This window comes from Brassica napus, chromosome C6 (genome assembly GCF_020379485.1).
Source record: "Brassica napus cultivar Da-Ae chromosome C6, Da-Ae, whole genome shotgun sequence".
NCBI classification, from domain to species: domain Eukaryota; kingdom Viridiplantae; phylum Streptophyta; class Magnoliopsida; order Brassicales; family Brassicaceae; genus Brassica; species Brassica napus.
The window spans coordinates 31938418-31960505 of record NC_063449.1 but is presented as its reverse complement, the minus strand read 5'-3'; the positions used below and the strand labels follow the sequence as shown (position 1 = coordinate 31960505).

The 22088-nt window shown below is 31.1% G+C and overlaps 1 protein-coding gene across 1 annotated transcript; it reads left to right on the top strand.

Moving 5' to 3' along the window:
- Positions 1 to 12563: 12563 nt before the first annotated feature.
- On the top strand, positions 12564 to 14428 carry LOC106353462 (ethylene-responsive transcription factor RAP2-4). Its single transcript, XM_013793221.3, has one exon. It carries the CDS (start codon positions 13116 to 13118, stop codon positions 14118 to 14120), a length of 1005 nt encoding a protein of 334 aa, XP_013648675.1. The 5' UTR covers positions 12564 to 13115; the 3' UTR covers positions 14121 to 14428.
- The last annotated feature ends 7660 nt before the right edge of the window (positions 14429 to 22088 follow it).

The following is a 22088-nucleotide window of genomic DNA, read 5'->3' as shown; positions in this document are numbered from 1 at the left end:
ACTGTGGTATGATTCCAATGGCTTTCTAAGCCCAAAGACTAATCACCACAAAAACCATAGAAATCCGAATTTTCTTGGCACTTAAAGCATATACAGATGGCTAAGACCACTTGGTTAGCAAAGAAGAAATAAAAAAGCGTGAGTTTACTAAACAAACAAGAAAAACTTGGGATCTCAGCAGGCGTTCCTCGGAAGGTTGCAACAAGCCATTCATGTAATAATATATACATCATCTCGGGAGTTATATAAATGCGACTTGCCTCTTTTCATTTCTCAGAGGTTTTGTTGAGTAAAATAATGGTACATAGTAAATAGTAAAATATTAGTGTAATGTCTCGGCCACTTATGGCTAATAGACCTCCCACGCACGTTTTTTGTCTGTGGGTCTGTGACGGGCGGTGCGTTGAATTTTTGGAGGCTTGAAAGTTATGTTTACTGACTCCGCAATCACCATATGACATTTTCCTTTGCGTTGGCCTCATTTACACGATATCACGAATTACTTTGCAATAGATCACCTGTCATTTCACTACTCTAGTTTAATCACACTTGACTTTGGAGTTCTAAACGAATGTGTGACCGAAAATGTTAGTGTACTTTGGTGGCATATGTAGCCAAATCAATTCTCTCAAGCCTTTCCACATATACCAAAAATTGTGATGTTACAACTCATCCACATCCACAGAGCGCAACGTCCCCATTGCGCACTATGACATGTCTCAAGATGCATCTCGGGGCAGAACATGCTCTGATACCACTTGTAACGCCCCAGCCGCCAACGACTAATGGACTTCCAACGCTCGCTCTTTCGGCTTTAATTTTTAGGAGGTTTGAAAGTTATGTTTACTGGCCCCGCAATTTTCACATGACCTTTCTCATTGCTTTGGTCTCACTTGCACGATATCACGAACTACTTCCCAATAGGTCATATGTTCTTTCACCACTCTAACTTAGGCACGTTTGATTATGAAATTCTAAACGGATGTATTATCGAAAAGAAAGTGCATTTTGGTGACATAGGTAGTCAAATAAGTTTTCTTAAATCTTTATACATATACCAGAAATCGGGATGTTACAATTAGTTAGACGATTTATTCTGCTGTATAAAAGAATGATGGTTAAAACAATGTTTAAAGGAGCAAAGGCTGAAAGTTATTGGTTATCCCTGTTCTAAAACGTGGCCGACATGACCGGATTTGCGGAGGTTAAACGCTCGGCGGTCCCCAACCGTGGCGAATACTTCTTACTCTGCGAATTAGGCGGGTGGTACAAAAATTTTCGTTTTTCGTCATTTTGATATCCGAAATCGGTTTATATATAGCTAATCTATAAATTTAAAGTATCAATCGTGATTAAAACGCATATATAACGAAGATTAGAAGAAGAAAATCAATGGCAGCTAGGGAAAAAAAGTTGTCGAACCCATGAAACCCTACTGATTTAATGAGGAAGACGATAAAATAATTACAAAAATGCCATTCATTTATTTTTTGTAAAAATGGGAAAAAAATAAAGTTAAAGGAGCAAAAGGGAGATTTGAAACCCGGGGTGATGCGACTCGGGAGAAGGACCCCACAAACACTTTATCTGTTATGTATACATAAACTTCATATTATACATATATTTATTAAAAAAATACAAAATAAACTTAAAACTAGAGCCCGAGTAATCCCTGCAACTGAATCAAATGTTTATTTTCATGTTATTGTTAATATGAAGAATGTTTCGTTAACAATAACACCTAACCTTCTTCTCATTAGACAATAAAAGTCATAGATTCTATTTTCTTCTATGACTTCATTTCTTTTTGTTTTCCTTTCAAAAGTGTCAGATGTTATTATGTTAATACTTCACTATAGTCTCTAAAGAACTTTCTAACCATAATTCCCATGAACAAGAGATATTTATCATATAATATGGTGGTGTGAACAACAACGTAATAGAATCCAAAACGTCTGTACAAGTTTTGGATCTCCAGTTATATATAATACAAAGCTTGTTGAATACTTTTAAAAATGAAGAAATAGACCATATCACGTTATTCACGATATCACGGGAAAACGATAAACCAAAGAAGAGAAAAGTATTATTATTTGAACAAAATTGAGGACGACAGTTCACCTAAAATTCACATGCCATCCATCTTCCTCATTAAAACGACGTCTAGTACCTGCTCTGAAAACGACGACACCCTTTTTTATTTTCTGCAAAAGTCTTTCATTCAGTCTTACATTTATATTCTCTGTTTGTATCTAGAAAGTTAAATACAAAGTCTAGATGACAAAAGAAAAAAAAAACTAGAGTCTTAATGATCGAAAGCATAAATGTATATTTTATACTTTCTTCCGAAAATTAATCACAACATCTTTAAGCCTAAGTTTTTCAAAAAATAATTTTTTGAAAAAGAAGTTGTTCAAATATACTATTATTATTGACCTGCTAGAGTAATTTTACTTTACTGTGAGATCAACAATACCCAATTTATAAAGAGCTTTAAAGCGTATCTAATATAAAACTCTATTTTTTAAAAATGAAATAACTATGTAGTAGAATTGAATTTACTTCAACCATATTTTATTTTAAAGTAAAATATGTCAAATGTAGACTGAAGTAAAAAATGCTCTAAGTTATTCTGTTTTTTACTCTATAATAGTTTTACTCCATAAATAAAGTAATACTCATATTTTTTATTCATTATTTCTTTTTCATTTTAAAATAGAGTATAATGGAACAAACTATATTCCACTATGAAATTACTCTTTTATTGAATTACTCCAAAAGATGAAGATCTATATTGAAAACTACTCTTTTTTTTTTTTTTTTTGATTAACCTGGAGGGATCTCAACCCCCAGGGGACTAACCCCTCGGCGCGAGGCAGCCCATTTGTTATTATGGGAATTAGATACCCAATTGTCTGGCCAAACACTTGGGCCTATCTGAGGGGGAGGATCGAACCCGCGGCCCTTAGGACCAACGAGCTCGCCTCGCGCTACTCGACCACAAGCGCTTGGTTAAAAACTACTTTTTTTTTTTTTTTTTTTTTGTGCGACATTTAACCCAGTTTAGTGAAGTGGAACTCCGAAGGGAAAAACCGCAGATATGGACATTTAACCAATTGACTAAAATCACTTCTTCAATTTTTAATGCTACTTTTGTAGTATTTTGTTTTATCTGACGAGACAAGAGATATGTAGAGAGGCATGGACATAAGTGGAGTGAGGTTGATTTACAGTTCATGGTAACCACACAGCTAAGTTAATGATAGCATAATCTGGGCCACTGATGATGAACCCGTGGCGAACGGTTGTTGGATTCAAAAGTCTTTAAACGGATAGTGTGGGACGGAAAGGGGGCTACAAAGGAACTTTTCTGAAATTGGAAAAGCATTCTCATAGTAACGTTGAGATGATAGACACGCGCAATCCATGCCACTGATCTTGAAATTTCGAGGTCGATGATCTTTGTAGCTATTACGTGTATTACGCGTTAGATCTTTTAGTTTTTTAAAAGAAGCAATTAAGCATCTATATATATCATCTGTATAGGATTTTAAAAGTTTATTCGATGCCAGACAATGGGACAAATAAAACCTTTGGAGAGGTTTGTCTCAGCTGTCTACACTGTTTAGTATAGAATATCCGATTTTTCCATCAATTTTATAAATTCGACTGGATTTTGATTATTTCTGGTCAAAACAAAATACCAAATAGTCTGAATTACTAATCTGTAGAAATGTATCTCACTTTTCAAGAATATTTTCAAGGACTCTATATCGATCATATGTATGGATGAATATGATGTGTCGTAAAATATTATGTATATATATTGGACTGATCAGCAAAGTTACAGTGAATCTGTTCGTATTGGGTTTAGTGTTGAGGTAAATACGAAGCCAACGTGTGTATTATATTCAAGGGGTTGTATTCCTTTACAAAATTATGTTATAACTGTATTATTCTCCAATATTCAAATTGATGTTCTAAAACGCGTTTTACGTGATTGCACGCTAGGTCTTATAAGATCATGCCAATTGTTTTCTAAACAGCCTAAACCGTTATAATATTGCAATAATAAATAATATAATATAATTTATCATTCATAAATTATAATAATTAATATATTATAATATAGAATCATATGAATATGAAGTAATATAAATTTTATCATTTGTGAATAGTGATATTTAATATAAAATATTATATAAAGATATATTTAGCATATTATTTTAATTTATAAATGCATTTTGTCTAATTAATAATCTAGGTCTGATCTAATTAATCGTTATAGGCGTTAGATGTTGAGCCGCTTAGAACATCCACATCAGTGAACCCCCTCTTAGGATTCATGTTTTCAATTTTTTATTATTAAATTTTTTTTCTTTTTCTTTTTGATTTTTTTTAAAAAAAAAAAAAACTAGACCAATCGCGTACCGCCACGACACGTGGGGTCCGTGCTACAGTGATGAACTTTAGGAGAGAGAGGTTCATCCAAGAGAGCTTTAGGAGAGAAGGGTTCATGTGATTTTATTATTTTTTTTTTTTTCTTGATTTCTGTGTGAACTTCTCCCATAAACCCTCAATGCGGATGCTCTCAGCGCTTTCTTAAATACTGATTCCAAATATCATATTTTTCTTCCAAATAACATATCTTCACTACTCTTACAACGTTGCTCGTTTACTGTTACATACATACTGCATGTACCGTATAACTTGACAGAAAATACAATACATATCATCTTAAGGATTATGAGAATTCCAGTTATCCAATAAAAAAATGTAAGAGCTCTTGAAAAGTCTCTATATTTGTGAATATAAAAAACAAAGATGTATGTAAATTAATTAGATAGAACTATGGCGTCACAGGAAAAATGAAATGTGTATTAAGAAGCTATCAATTTAAATTAGAGGCTGCATTGCACAATTGACTATTTTCATCTCATGCTCCGCGAGTTATGTACTTGAAGATTAATTATATTGTTGTTCGAAAATGAAACCTTACTCATTACTCATTCAACACATGGAAATTCATGTATATCAACCAAGGATACGATTTCCATCTTTGTATATATATTGCTTGTTAATATATATATATATATATAATATTAAATAGTTTGTAATGATTGATTATGAATTATTCTTGAGTTCACCCTTTAAGTAATAACCAACTAGAATCTGTCACGTCATATATTGTTTATGAAAAAATAAAATAAAAAATAATATTAATTGCAAAAAAATTGAGTCAATTGACACTATAAAATTCTAAAATTTAAATTTTATAATTCAAATTATGAACACTAACCCTAAAGGTTAAAACTAAATCCTATAGCTCAAACTTTAAACATTAAACACTAAACTCTAAATCATAAACCCTAAGGTTAAATCTAAATCCTAAAAATCTTAGACCCTAAACTATAAACCCTAGAGTGTAGGGTTAACCCTAGGGTGTAAAATTAATCCTAGGATTTAGTGTTTAGAGTGAAATATATGATTTAGTGTTAATCCTAGAGTTTAAGATTTAATGTTTTGAATTATAAATATTAGGGTTTAAAATGTTATAATGTTAATTTTTTTGACAATTAATATTACTTTCAATTTTATTTTTCTCATAAACAATATATGACGTGACAGTTTTTTATTGGTTATTATTTAAGAAGATCTTAGGGGATGAACCCAAGAATAACTTATTGATTGGTAGTTTAGTTATAGATTGTTAGATACATGTTATATTTAAACGTTACTCATTCATTTTTCCAAAACTATAAAATCTTTTAAATCAACATGGGTAATGTAGTTCAATAAAAAATATATTTTTCAAATTTTCTAACAATACATGAGATATTATTTACCAATTTCAACCTTTTTTTTCTTCTTATGCAGCTTTGCATGTTGCTTCTATTTAGTTACGAAGATTGCTTAACATATATGCTCATAGTAATTCTAGAACATTGGATAAATGACAACGTTGAGGAGCATACTGACGTGTCAAGTTCACAGAGCTTCTCAGCCCTTTTCTTTCAGTCGACCGACTTTACTAGGAATAAAAAGGATGGAATATATGATGGATGTATAAAAACTATAATGTATAGAACTTTATGAGAAAATCTAAATAACTAGCTTTATAAAACTGTCCTTAACTGTTTAACGAATTTTAATAACTAGCCTTATAAAACTTTCCTTTAGCTGTTTTACTAGTTTTAATGTAGTAAATAAACCTTGCTTAATGTGCACTCAAACCTTGGGTGAAATTAATAGTTCAAATCAATAGTATATAGTATATTCATATTCGTGTGATAGTGTATATTTGTATATTTGCACATAATGAGAAGGTCTCGATATATCATCCGCAAGGCCCGAGTTTGAGTATTTATTTGTGAAATATATATTGGTCAACTCCTTTGCATCACTCTAGAAATAATTGAGACCTTCTCATAACCGTAGACATTGTAATTACTAAAACAATTTATATATAAATAGATTTAGTATTTATCAGAAGGCTATATATTTTTATTTAACAGTTTATTCAACAGACTTAGCCCTCAAAAATAGATAAACCACACAAAACTAAACCTAAATTCAAAATGATGTAAATATTAAAATCTATGGAGATCATTACTTCTTTCCCGAGTAATAAAGCAAATCTCCTATATATTAATCATGGAGCCATGGTTAAATAACAAATTTGAGTAGCATGCTTACGCGTCAAGCACAGTGTACTCCTCAGCCTTCTTTTTTTAGTTAGACTAACTTTATTAGAGTTATTAAAAATGTGACATTAAATGGATCACTCGATACTTTATTTTATATCAATAAATTTGAATATGGAAAATAATAACCATTTAATTTTTTTTTCTTTGATGTTTGGTCATTTAATGTATTGAAACGAAAAGCATGATTATTTTTTTGGAAAGAAAGATTAGAAAAAGAAGATGCAGCTAGAGAGATTCCGGCAAATTTCATACATATTTGTATATATATAATGTCAGAATATATTGAGCAAAATTTGGTTGCATAACCCTATTTCTCTTTTTTTTTCGCTTTGCCGACAAAGAATGATTTCGGTTCTCTACATCGAAGATCTGAAAGAAAAAGTTATATTTTTAGTTTTAGCCCATTTGAATTTGTTTTGGGCTTAACATAGATTTTAAGAATCTATAAAATGGACTGAATAAAATTGAAAGTAAAAAATATATTACGGTTTAATATACGTAAAATCAATTTTGGAGAAGTAAATGAAAAGACAAACTCAATTTTTTAAACAATTACCACCATCATATTACTAAAATAAAAGCAACAAAAAATATTATTTAATATTTCGTGTCATGTCTATGCATTATTAAATTTGAAAAATGTTTTTATATATGTAGAAGAAAAAAATTGCAAATACATAATTGATTTTAAACTGAAAATATGTCATTATTTTATGTATTTCATCCCCCGCGCGGGGGTTATCATCTAATACTTTTATTATTTGGCGCGCAAATATGCCGCTATTTCAGTCACCGTCAAATTCGAAGCTTCTTCCGCCGCAAACGGCGTACATGTTCAAAGGCCACATGCTTCCCATACTCTACTTATTACCCCTTCTTCCACGCCCTGCTGAGTGCTGACTTTTTATAATATACACAAACAATATAACTTAAGCTTTACAAATTCTAGAGGCCACTAGCTAGTTTCTCAATTTTAAATACAAGTGGTGTTTTACTTCTTGGGTATTTCAATATGCTTACCAAACTGGAGTAATTAATCTTCTAAAGTTTGTGTATTTTTTAAATAAACTTCAAGTTTGTGAATTATATAAGCATATACTTCGTAATGTTGCATTACAGGACACTAGCTAGACGTTACATTTCTCATATCGGATGTTTTATGAACAGTTATTTTTCTTTAAAAAAAAACATGTTTTATTTTATTTTATTTTAAAGGAAATAAGTTAATTTTTTCACTTTAAATTATTGACGTCCATTACTAATGGCTAATAAATAAAACTCGTCAACCAAAAAAATGGAGAGTAAAACTTTTTTTGAAAATGGGCTAAATTAATTTACTATAGAATAATTAGTGAAAAATATGAAAATAAAATTGACAACTAATAATAACTTAACACATGGCATTGATGGTCCCACATTTTATTCAGGAGGGTAAAACTTTGTATCAGGTTTCTTAAAACCCTCTTTATTGTAGGACGTTGTGCATGCATTGTAATCGTATTCTGTAAAAATACATTCAGAAAACTAACCATGGATATTAATTGCACGAGTCGTCCGAGTTGTTTCTATTCTTGGTCCAGCGTTTGTGTAGAAGTTTTGGGAAATGCGGCTAGAAATAAAATACACAACCTCTTTTCAAAAAAATAAAATAAAATAAAATACACAACCTGATAAGATGTAATATAAAAAAAGATATAATATGGTAATGATAATGGTGGAGTTTTCTGCCAATCCATCTCTAAAGCTCTAGAGACTTCTTAATGCTTCTGTAACAATTTATGTCAATTAAAATCTAAACTACCTATTATAATTATCATGACTAATACATGCGACTAAACAACAACTTTAAGACGTAATAGTGATGTAAATCCATATCACTATCGGCGTCTTAGGATATTTTTCTTAATTTGAATTGTTATTTTATTATGAGGCGTCCGTATTTGAATTCTAAACCACAATGCATGGTTTGGCTAATTCCGTAGACAATCGTGGTGATTACATGTACAATAGATATGCGAGTCAAAAGTAGAAATTTGCATTGTAAATTAATGTCAATGAAAAACCTCACGTCCACATATGAATTAACTCGTCGTATATATATAGTTTAATGTTTTGCATTATATATCTATGATATTATTGTTTTCTGTCACCAGATATTATTGTTCGTAAAGTCAATTAGATTGCTTAATTTCTCAAAGAGTTGACTTGGAGCCAAGATTATATTATGTTCTTAAACAGTTGTCTCTATTGATAAAGAATGTACTAACTCAATAGATTAGGGTGAGGATGAAGTAGGTGACCCATTAATAAGAATATCGCAACTGCTTTGGAGGCAGCTCTGTGCCGTCAGTCACAATCTTATTCTTATCTCTTCTTAATAATCATTACCAATCAGTTGTCTACTATATGTGCACGACAGCTATTCTTAGGCATCTCTTATTCCACTCTATTTTTTTCTCTAAAACAGAGTAAAAAAATTATGAAATAAACAATGTTTCAACCCAACTTCATATCTCACTTCATATGAAGTAATCTATTTTTTATTTGTTCATCACTTCATTATAGAGCAAAAAATAGAGTTAGATTAGAGCATTTTTACTCCATATTCACTTTTACTCAATTTTGGAAAAAACAGAATATTACATTGGAGATTCTCTTACACAAAGCGATTAAGAAAATATAAATTCTAGGATTTACAAAGTTCTTTTTGGGCTCTTAACTAAAAAGAAAATAGACGTTTAAAACAAAAAATCTCTTATATATTAATTGAGAAACATTATAATTTTTTTTTGTAGTCACATGTCATCACTAAGATGATTCTTGGAATTCTTAAAGAAATAGACTGGTCTGTCTAAATATATAATAATTTTTTATTAAACTAACCATACATTCATTATTAAGTTATTTTTATTTTCTTAAATAAAAGTTACGAAATTTCCTATGGTTAAAGTATATATGACAATTAATGATTTAAAATAATAAAAATTAGTGTATCATCTATCATATTTGTTTAATTTTAAACTATTAAAACAAATTAAACAAAAATATTAACCATATAATAAAAATTTAAAATTTTCAATATATGTTATATTTTGAATTTTTTAAAGCGACAATAAATTACTAAAACTTTTAAAAGTCTTACATTCAAATTTTGTGATCTATGATTTAAATTTTTTATTATGACAAGATACAAATGATTACAAAATTATCTAAGTAGAAAGTCTCATTTAATAAGTATTAAGACTAAAAATATATATATATATATATATATATATATATATATTTAAATTAAATATATACCACATAAAAATACATAAATATTTTAGTTTAGAAATTTACTTTGAACAAATTTTTGATAAAATCTTTGAACAAATATTGACAACTTAATTTATTAAAGAATTATAAATTACTAAAACTATTAATCCCACAATGAAAATTTTGTTATGAGTAATTTAAAGTTTTTGCTATAAAATATACAAAGGATAAAAAAACAATATGAGTAGAAAACATAATTTAATAGATATTAATATAAAATATACTATATATATATGTTAATTATCATTTATATTTAATTATATACCATATCAAATAGAAAAAAAATATTGTTTGGAATAATAAAATTTATTTATATATTTGCACCAATTTAATTATATATGTAATAGTTACTAAATTTTTAATTATTCAATACATATTTATTCTTTCATAATACGTAAAAAAATATATAACATATAAAATAATTTTTACTTATAATATTCGTTTCACGCAAAACGGGGATATTAACCCAGTGTGTTATTAAGTTTCAAACTGATTACGTGTTCTCAGAGTTAAAAATATCAATATGGCCAATAGAACAAGGTTACAAAATTAATAACTATTAGTTTCGTATAGTAACGACACCACAAAATATACGTTTTTGTTATTACTAGAATTTCACCTTAGTTATTTGGTACGTTACACTCGAATCTAGGCCTGAGCGTTTGGGTTACCCGTCGATTTCGGTTCGATTGATTCAGATTTTTGGATTTTTGGTGTAATATTCATAAATCTCATTCGGGTTTTACTAATTATCGTATCGGGTTCGATTCCATTTTTTTGGGTTCGGATCGGATTGTAACCAGTGTAAAAAATCGTCCAAAAATATATATTTTGGACCTCAAAATTGACAATTTTTTCTTGAAAATATAAAAATTATTCACAAATCTAATTAAAATTAGTTAAACTATCTAAATTTACTAAAAAATATTCAAAATAACAAATAAAAAAAACTACAAAAATATTTTGAATACTTTAAAATATCTAAATCACCTTAACATATATAAAAATATAAACATATATAAAAATATGAACATATTTAACTAATTTTAGATATCTTCGGATCGTAGTTTGAATTTCGGTTTGGTTCGGGTTATAACTAAACTCCAAAATACTAAACTCATAAGTTCAGTTTGGATATTTTTGTATAATAGTTCGGATCCGGTATAGTTTTTTCGATTCGAATTTAGATAGGTACTTCTGGTTGGGTAAATATGTTCGGAGCCATTAACTAACCAATGGTCTGCGAACCATGAGGTCCAAAGAAAAAAAAACATCAAGTGTGAACTCAAACCAGAACGGTCAATAAAAACAGGTGTTACTATTTACTCCACCTTTCACAAATGCTGCTACGACACGTGTATGGAGCCAGAAGACATGGCAACCCACTTCTTTGTGTATAACACGCGTCGTCCATCCGTTAGCAGCGTGTTACCTCTCGACGGCTCACATGTTACGCAAAATAAATAGCGGTATAAAAATTAACTACAGTTATTTTTTACTGTACATAACCGTAAAGTTTACGGCGTAAAGAAAATTAAATAATTCAGTATGCAAAATTGTAGTCCTTCGTTAAAGATTAATTTTGTATATTTATTTATATTAGAATATAATAGATATTTATAATTCAATTTACAATATATTTTATAATATATTTACAGTATGTATCAGCTAATAATATATTATCCCCAAAACTATCAATTAATAATATTTAATTTATTTAAAATTTTCAATTTATATTTTATAAAAGTATCCCACTTATTAATATTAATTATTAAAATATATTAAACATTTGAAAATTATATTTGTAACTAAAAAATAAATTTATATGATTATCTTAAAAAAAAAGAAAGAAGTACTATTCAACAACAATATACAATGTCAAAATTTATGAACAGTAACTATGATCGGATAATTTATGGGAACCACTCGTGTTTCTTTTCGCAAAAAATAAAATATTTATACTTATTTATTTAAATTAAATAATATATGTGTTATCAAAAATATTGGGTGTTTTTATTAAATAATACTTTATGATATAAAATTTTTTGTATTCCTATATTTTAGAAAAAAGACAATTTTTTTAACGCTAGATAATTATATTATTACAAATTATGAGAAATATTACGGACGATTATACAGCCGACAATTTTATTCGTTTGAACCGTTCTATGAGATCCACGCTTGACGGTGTTACTTGTGCAATGCTGCATATCTCTTGTAAACATTTTTTCATTAATTCGCATAATTTAACATTCTTTAGAGATTGAAATCCAAACCTCATGGTGTAAAAGCATTAATGAACTATCAGCAAATCATACTAAAGAACTTCAAAAAAAAAAACACATTTATTTTAAATTTTTCATTTTTCAAATAAAATAAAAATTTATTGGAAATCATCTTACTCAAAATCAGTATTTTTCCTATTTTCAATGTAAACAAAATTTCTTGAAAATGAGGAATATCGAAATAATAAAAGACACAAAATAAGTTGACAAATTGATTATATAACTTAACAGATGAAAAAAAAAAGCTGACAAAAAAAAAGACACAAAATAATAGTATATGAATAAAAAACGGGAAACAGTGTGAGGAGAACACCCCCCACTATATAATGTGAGCCAAGCTGCTGAGGATAAAGCATCACCGGCGAGGCTGAGAGCAAAATTTACTACAAAAAAACTGAGTGTCCTCCCAAAAAAAAAATCATTAGATCATTGCAATTATTTTTCTCATCTATTTTTCCCCGCTTCTTCGATCCCTTTTTGTGAATCATCTGTTTTTCAAAAAGAAAAATCGGTTTCTTGGTTTATACACGTTTGAATGGTTTTAATTGATTATTCACACGAAAATCCAAGCTTATGAAACTGTTTTTCTTTTTAATTGAAAGCCAGGTATTTTCAGAAAGGAATCATTTAAAAAAATAAAATTCTTCTGAATTTATCTTTTTAGTTTCTATAGATTTAGTCGAGGGTAATTTTTTGTTCCCTCGGGATCATCAGGTTGCTTATTTCAAACCTTTTCGATCCATTTTTATTTTCTCGAATTCTTTTCGGATTCAATTTTTATTTTTCTTTCGAAATTTTAAAATTTACAATGGAAGCTGCTATGAATTTGAACAGTAGCAGAACGTTTCAACAACCAGATTCGTTTGGTGGTGGCGGTGAACTCATGGAAGCGCTTCTACCTTTTATCAAAAGCGCTTCCGACTCTCCTTCCTCGTCCGCGTCTGCGTTTATTAATCCCGCAGCGTCTGCGTTTCCTCTTCCTACCTTCCCCGGATATTACCCGGAACACTATCTGACCCAACCGTTTTCGTACGGGTCGGATCTTCAGCAAACCGGGTCACTAATCGGGCTCAACAACCTCTCCTCTCCCCAAATTCACCAGATCCAATCTCAGATCCACCACAACCATCCTCTCCCTCCCACCAGATCCAACCTCAGCCCCAAGCCGTTACTGATGAAGCAACCTGGAGTCGCCGGATCTTGCTTCGCCTACGGTGCTCCGCCGAAGCCGGCGAAGCTATACAGAGGCGTGAGGCAGCGTCACTGGGGAAAATGGGTGGCGGAGATCCGTTTGCCGAGGAACCGGACTCGTCTCTGGCTTGGGACGTTCGACACGGCGGAGGAAGCTGCGTTGGCCTACGATACGGCGGCGTATAAGCTGCGCGGCGATTTCGCCCGGCTTAACTTCCCTAACCTGCGTCACAACGGATCTCACGTCGGAGGCGAGTTCGGAGAGTATAAGCCTCTGCACTCCACTGTCGACGCCAAGCTCGAAGCTATTTGTAAGAGTATGGCGGAGACGGAGAAACAGGAGAAGACGACGAAAGCATCGAAGAAACGCGCGTCAACGGCGGCGCTGAAGACGGAGGCAGTCAAGGCGGAGGAGAATTTGAATTCGATCGGTGAGTCTCCACCGGTGACGGAGTTCGTTGAGTCCGCCGGATCTTCACCGTTGTCGGAGTTGACGTTCGCCGACGCGGAGGAGCAGCCGCAGTGGAACGAGACCTTCGCGTTGGAGAAGTATCCTTCGTACGAGATCGATTGGGATTCGATTCTAGCTGATCAGTTCGTGTGTAATTTGGTGGAAGATTAGGGGTATAATAGTAATTTGGGGAAGATTAGGGGTATAATAGTAAATTTAGAAGCTGCCTGCAATGGAGTTTTTTTGGAAATTGCAGAGAGGCTATTAAGATTATGTTTAGTGGGTAAATTTCATATGTTAATATTGTGTGTTTGTGTTAATCTCTGTGTCGGTCCAGTTGCGGTTTTTTTGTCATGCTCGACCATGCCACAGTGTTTTTTTTTGGGTTCATGTAATTTATAGTTTCATTTTCTTTATCTTAATGTGATATTTAGTTTGTTTTGTAGTAAAATGAAATTGTGGCACCGATACTTACTTTATTCCATTTACATATTCTACAAGGCAGTAACATTAGTTTCAAAATCGTCGCACCGATTGGGTTTGTTGCTTGTGTGATTCAAAAATGTTAAGTGGGTCACCAATTACTATTTTTAGATATTTGAAAACGAATAAGTCTTTCGTCCAAATGTTATACCTAATAGTAATAAAAGAATCCATACCATAATGACTAAATCAAATTCATGATATTCTGTTTGCCTAACTCATGTAACCGATGAGGATAAATCTAAATGTGGGTTTGATTATTGACTAATAATTTTGTCATAACCCACAAACAAATCATATTAGTCGTGTTGCTACGAAAGTTCCCATGCAGATTGACATCCTAGAAAATTAATTTCATCTATAATAGCAAAAATCTTTGAAGAATTATTACAATAAAGTGTGTTTTACATTTATAATAAAATCATAAACGGTTTTGTTCCGCTAATAAAGGTTTCTTCTGTGTTTGCAAATTGCTTACATTCAAAGTGGAATCTTTCTAATGCTGTAACGGTTTTACAAGGATCCACATAACGTATCTTGCTGTTGCATTTCTCTTTATGGGAATGTTCTCGAACGAGATCAATTTTGTAAGAAATCAATATTGTCAGTTATGTATTACTATTGTCCGTTTCAGTTCACTAATGGTGGAGCTTCGCGTGTTGGTAAATGTGGCCGGCCATGCCGCAATTGTCGTGCAGCATCTTCTATCATGTATCCACTTAAACTTATTACAAATATTGGATTTGCAATCAAAAGAATCAAGAAACCAATAATTCGATTCAGTCACTATAGTGAAGTAGAAAAAGACAAAGTCGGCAGCAATACGATCGAATCTTCATCACACATTTTTAGAAAGTGGATACGGTTTGCATCGAATGTTATTATAATTTAGCCAACTATACAAAAACATATTTGCATGGAATTAATCTAGTTTATATTTGTAAGAGCTGGAATATAAATTTTTTATTTTTTTTTGCTTAAAGAATATAAAGTTCTTGATTATCATTTTGATCAAAACACAATCATCTCAAATCGTTTATGCTTCGCACGTCTATCAAACTTTATCGTTTTGTTCATGTTTTTATCTTCTAAAATTTTGTTCTCTCTTAGCATTTCAAATAATCTATATTTTTTACGCATTAAGGTTACAAGTAGTAGTAGTTTATAAGAGAGGTGAATTCCAAATTACGCAAAGGAAGCACAAAGCTGGAAAGTTTCAGAGGCAGACACACCAAAGGAGCCCACCAAAGATTATGTTCACACTCCATTTCTCTTCTTTCACATGCATTTTCAACTATGTTTCGTATAAAAGTGGTTGTGTTAACGTTGCATTTAATTCTCTAACACCATTATTATCGCTTACGTGTGACGTTGAATAAAACCTAAGGCGAAGATTGTTTAGATGGTTTTTAGATTTTAGGTTTTAGTTTTTGGCTTTTAGCTTTTAGTTTTTAGATTTTGGTTTTTAGTTTTTGGTTTTTGATTTTGCAGTAGTTTTCAGATTTTGAAAAAAACTCTAATGGCGATTTTGATTTTTAGCTTTAGATTTTTGATTTTACTGTAATTTTAGTTTTTAGAAAAATACAAATGATATTTTTTTAGGTTTTAATTAATTTTAGTATATTTAATTAATTATTATTGTTTGAAGTTGAAATATAAATTAATAACAAAAATAAAACAATAAAATAAATTTTATTTCTTTGCATTTTTGTTTTTCTAAAATTTGATTACTAATATATTTCAGTTTTTCTGTTATTTTTAAAACCTTAACTTATTATTTAATTTATTTTTTAAACAAACTTAAAATTACTATAAGAATATATCACAGTTTTCAATAAAATAACACCAATAGATTATTAACAAAACATGCAAACTTCACATAAAAGTAAATTTAAATAATTAAATTAATTTTAGTGGCAAATTTAAAAGAATGTTCTTAATATATATTATTTTGTATTATATATGTTAAACAAATTCTTATTACTAAAACTTATTTGCTCATACTTATAGTAGTTAGCATTTTATTTATTTATTCCTATATTAATGCACAAATGTAACAAAACTTTTAAATTAAAAAAAAAACAAGAAAAAACATCGTGAGATGTAGAAACCAAGGAAATTGAGATTTTGGTTTTCTTTAAAAAATGACAGTTATTTGAAAAACTAGTTTTTCTAAAATGTAGGGAATCTATTTTCTTAAAAACTTGATTGTCTAAAAATTAGTTTTTCCAAAAATAAAAGCCAAAAACTATTTCAAAATCTGTAAACAATCAACCTCTAAATCTGATTAGTGTATATATGCAGGCCTAGTTGTATGATCCACTCTAGTAACATCCGTCCTTAATTAGTATAGAATTTAACTTAGAAAAACAATTCATTGAATTTGTTAACTTAGACCAGTACATTCAACTATTACAATTGTACAGGTGCCGAGATTAATCTTGAATCTAATACAGACCCTTACACTAAATAAGAGAAACAGAACCAACTATAAACATTTATAAAATATAGATGATCTTGAGTATAAATTATAATAAATAGAAAGAGAACCAGTTTCTGCCACCCTATCCAACATCAATCTTACAACACTTGTATATTTCAGCTACTTGAACTGCTCTTTGTTCCCGATGATTGGGTTGTAAGACTCAGCCGAATAAAAATAAATCAAGGATTCCAGAAACTGTGGAAGCGCCTACGGTTTTACAAATGATAAACCAACATTTATTAATGATTTTTACAATCTATTGTACGTTGCTTGGAGAAAAGAGAGAGAGAGAGCGATCAATCATACACCTCCTGCTATTGCACAAACTTTGGTGAGAAAGTGCAAGAACCTTCCTTCCTACCGTCAATGATGATCTTCTGGTGGCTACCCTGCAGTGCAGAATTTGTTGGTTTGTTTCCCTTCAAGAACCCACTTAGCTCTTACCTCAAAGCCCATTTGTAGTCCACCTTGTCCCTCCGACTCCAACCGTCGCCAAGCAAACAATTAATAATTACGCAAGTCTACTTGATCCAGGTTTAAGCCCATTACAGCTCGTTCCTTTGGAGAAAATAAAATTAAATCAAATCTCTTTTTTTCTTGGAGCAACAATCAAATCTCTTTCAAGTTTAAAGTTCGTACAAGACCTGCGCCTTGTGCATGATAAATTTATATAAAAATTATTTTTAAAAATATTATACAGAAAAATAAATTTATATTCTTGATTGAATTAATATTTTGGTCTTTAAACATTTTTTTAACTTTTTGTTAATTACATAATTTGTTTATTGATGAGCTGATCCCAATTTTTTTTACAAAAATTAGGTCAAAAATCACTTACCGCATAAGAACCTAACGTTTAGGTCGAAAAATCTCTGATCTATTTGATTACAATGAAACTATGCCAGCTTGATATTAAATCATGATTTAGTAATTTTAAAATTAATTATGGTTATGAGAAGTTTACGTTCACATGCCAATTCTATCTATCTTCAATATTTTTCTCTTTTTCATTTTGGTTATTGTTCGATATAAATATTGATTTTGAAGTTTATTCTCATTTCGTTTGTTTGTTTTGACCTGAGATTTAGAAAATGCTTATGATTTAAAATAATTAAAGAGATACATACTTAAGTTAAGATCAATCATATTGACAACAGTGTATGGACCAAATATAATTCTCTCATAGAGAAATAGATCTATTTATCCCTGACGAATAAATATTTTATATTTTATATTTATTTTATGTTTTTCTGCATATTATGAAATAATAAAATAATAAATATATATATTAAATAACTAAGAAATCATTTACTATTATGTAATAAATTGGCGTGTGCATATAAATCAACTATCACTCTTGTTTATTCACAATCATTTTAGGGTAAATAAATCAAAACAATCAATCTTATCTATTGTATATGATATATAATTAAATTTAAATGATATTAACATATATATATAGTACACTTTTAATATGGATATTTATTAAATAAAATTTCTACTCATATGATTTTATGATTATTGGCATATTTGTGTAGCAAAAGTTTACACCAACGATTTTTTTTAATGTGGGATAATTTTAATAATTTATAATCATTTAAAAAACAATAAATATTTCAAAATTAAAATATTAATTTTTCAATATATGTTCAATGAAAATAACAAAATATAAATATAAGTATACATTTTCATACGATGTATAGTTTAATTTAAACGATATATATGTATATATATTAACATAAAAACCTATTAAAATAAAATTATTTCTTCATATGGTCTTATAATCATTGTATCTTCATATAGAAAAAAATTTAAACCTTGATCATAAAAGTTTATGTGAGACTTTTAACAGTATTAGTAATTTATAATCGTTTTGAAAAATTCAAAATACAACATATACAAAAAAAATCTAAATTTTTATTATATGATTAATGTAATTATGTAATTTATTTTAATAATGAAGAAATAAACAAAAATGATAAAAAAGTATACAAATTGTTATCAAATCTTTATTGTTTAAAATCTTTAATTGCTATATATATATATATATATTAATCACATTAGTTAATTCTGTAGGTTTTATTTAAGGAAAGCATGCGAAACAATAAAGATTTGATATATGCGACCAACTATAGCCTGCGAAATATTATTTTGCTATAAAGTATAATTTTTATACTATAGTTTATATAAGGTGTTCTAGAATTCTTTAAAATAAGATTTATGAGGCATACACAAGTGCTACATATGATGAAGTTTTTTTTTTAATTTTTACAAAATTGAGATTATAATTTTTACAAAATTGAGATTATAATTTTTTAAAAGTTTTTCAATTAATATGTAAGGGATGAGCTGTACCCGTGGTTCACTTTTCAATAATCTTATCGAAATTCCCTGAACAATAAAGTATGTCAAGATTTGAACTGATATCATTACGATTTACGAACACATTCTTTTTTTTTTTTGGGTCTAAATGTTAAATTTTATACCAAAGTTTTATTTTTTACAGAAGTTACAAGGATGAACAAGTAGCGGACAAAATAAAAGGAAAAACTAAACAACGCAGAAAGAGAAAGAGAAAGCAACCCAATGACCTAGAAGACAATGTACAAATAACCCTAGCTAACATGATAGAGAAGAGGCAAGAGCTGGACCATGAGAAGAGCATTGCCAAATAGAGAGAGCATCTTTGATATACCAATAGACCACGCTCGGTAATTTTGGCCTCCCCGAAAACGTTGCTCCAAATGATTGATACCATCTACACGCAGCTTTGCAAAAACCACAAGTCAACTGAGATCCTTGCCACCAACCACCACCGGTGGTATGAGCACGAATTCCAGAAGCTACAAACCTCAACCCACACCCGAAAACTATGTCTCACCTTCTGGATAGTCACCATTAGATCACCGGAGTCACATTTATTTGATCGACTTAAGAAGTAATGCGACCAGCAGAAAAACGGGATTGTAAGCACCACCAAGCCCTTGGCCTGAAGCCTTAATACCTGCAAAGAGAAGATATGCTGCACCACTACAAAAGAACAACTGAACCTCTGCAGAGCTGGGATGTGAGCACAACCAAGCGAGCCACTAAAGCGATCAACGACTGCAACCGAGAATCACCCCACACTTGAAGTCTTTGAGAACCAAAGAGCAACTCTCTAAGCTGAAAGAAAACCATCTCCGTTTCCAAACAGAGACTACCAACACTTGAAACACAAGGCAATTCCCCATAAGGAAAGCCGAAGCCTTCACTCGGAGAACACAGACAAGGGCCGTGTAGAGGAGTTTCGAAATGAGGAAGCGTAGGTAGCAACCATCCAGGAGCCATAGACGACACCTTTCACAGGAACTAACCGAGCTTACACAAGCCAGAGATGAGCCATGTACCATCTACCGCCTGCATACAAGACTCAGGGCTCGTCACCGTGGTAGAAGAACCCACTGGAGCTCACCAGACGCCGATGAAGAAGAGTCCGACTCACGACGACACCGCAAGGAACCGGGACTCCACACAACAGAGTCACCTTACCTCCAATCGAAGCCGAAAGAGATCCTCCGACCTAATCGACAGGATCTACGACAAGCAAAACAACCCCCACCCGTGTAGCGAAAACCAGAGAGACCCTAATATGAAAATAGATATACTCCTGAACCCAAAAGCCGACCATCACCTCGAACCACTGAACAACCGTCTCACCACGAAGCCAGAAGGCCAAGTCGCCCCCAGAATCGTCTCTCCTCTCGAGCGGAGAACTTTCCTGAGCTAAACCCAAAACCTAGATCCGTGAGTATAGCGACGGAGTCACAGAGAATAAGAAGCAATAGCGAAGGAGAAGCAAGACAAGCCTAAAAGGTAAGTCTCCGGCGCCGGTACGCGCGCGCGGACGCGCCGCCGGACGCCGGAGCGGACGTGAGCGATTTAGTAAATTGAGGAGAGAGGCGAGAGCGTAATGGAGGAGAGAGAGTAAGCTATATTCACTCCGTCTTACGAACACATTCTTTAATATAGTAATCGTTTTTTTAGGCATTGGGTGGTATCATCACTATCATGATCCAACGGATTGTTATTTTATTAGTTCTAGTGCAATTTCTAGACAATATTATATAAATCTGCAAAGGGCGATAGATTGCAGATCGAAAGAGATTACGTTGTTAGTTTCGCTAAACCATAAGTTAATCCCCTATTATAAAACAAAAATGTGGTCCTAGCACCTAGCATACATTTAAATGAAAAATATATGTGCTACAAAGACTACTACGTACTAGCACAGAATATATCTCACATATAAAAATTTTGATTAGAGTGAATCAACAATACCTTATAGGTGTCAATGATGCTTCAGTCCCAAACTTTTATTTCATGTTAAAAGAGTTGAGCAATACAATTAATTTGCATATGAAACAGGCTTCATTTTGTCACATTTATCATGAAGTTTGTCTCAGTTAAGAGCTTTTACGACCTAAATATATCTATTTTGAAATATGTTTCAGTGTGATTTGAGAAAAAAAAAGACTTCAGCTTGTGAAAGAGTAAAATGAACTGCTTAACTTCTTTCGAATGGGGCTGTTAGTGCCAAAGCCCTACCCACATGATCTCTCAATATTGTCGCTCTCAGGAGTACAACTAAATCAAACTCTATCTTCATCTACTTGATTTTTTTAGAAATTAATATAAAAACAATATTATCCTTTACATAATTTTTTTTTCAAGGGATTGCTACTTAACGATTAAATAAAAGTGTTTTTCCCTAGTGCTAAAGGCCTACCTCTATGTTGATGCAACTTATCATGATAACACATACCAAACTTTTCTTTGCATTCTTTTAATTATTTGATTGTTGGGGCCTGGTAGTTCCTATTTATTTGATATTTTGTCCAAGTGCATGTATATATCATTCCAGCAAATATAAACTGTACTACTTCAAAGGCATGAACGCAATTATAGCATCATTGGTAAGTTTAAGTTAACTAGAGTGAGAGCAGGGAAAAGAGCATGCCTATTTACCCATTTCATGTGTATTCAACTATATTGACAACAACAAAGGGAATGTTGTTGCTATAGTTTAGTGATATAGTTAGAAGGTAGTTAAACTGGGAGATGGTTTGATGAGTCTGTGGTTGAAGATGACAAGAACAAAGTGAAATGTGACCTTACAGCTTGTGAGTACC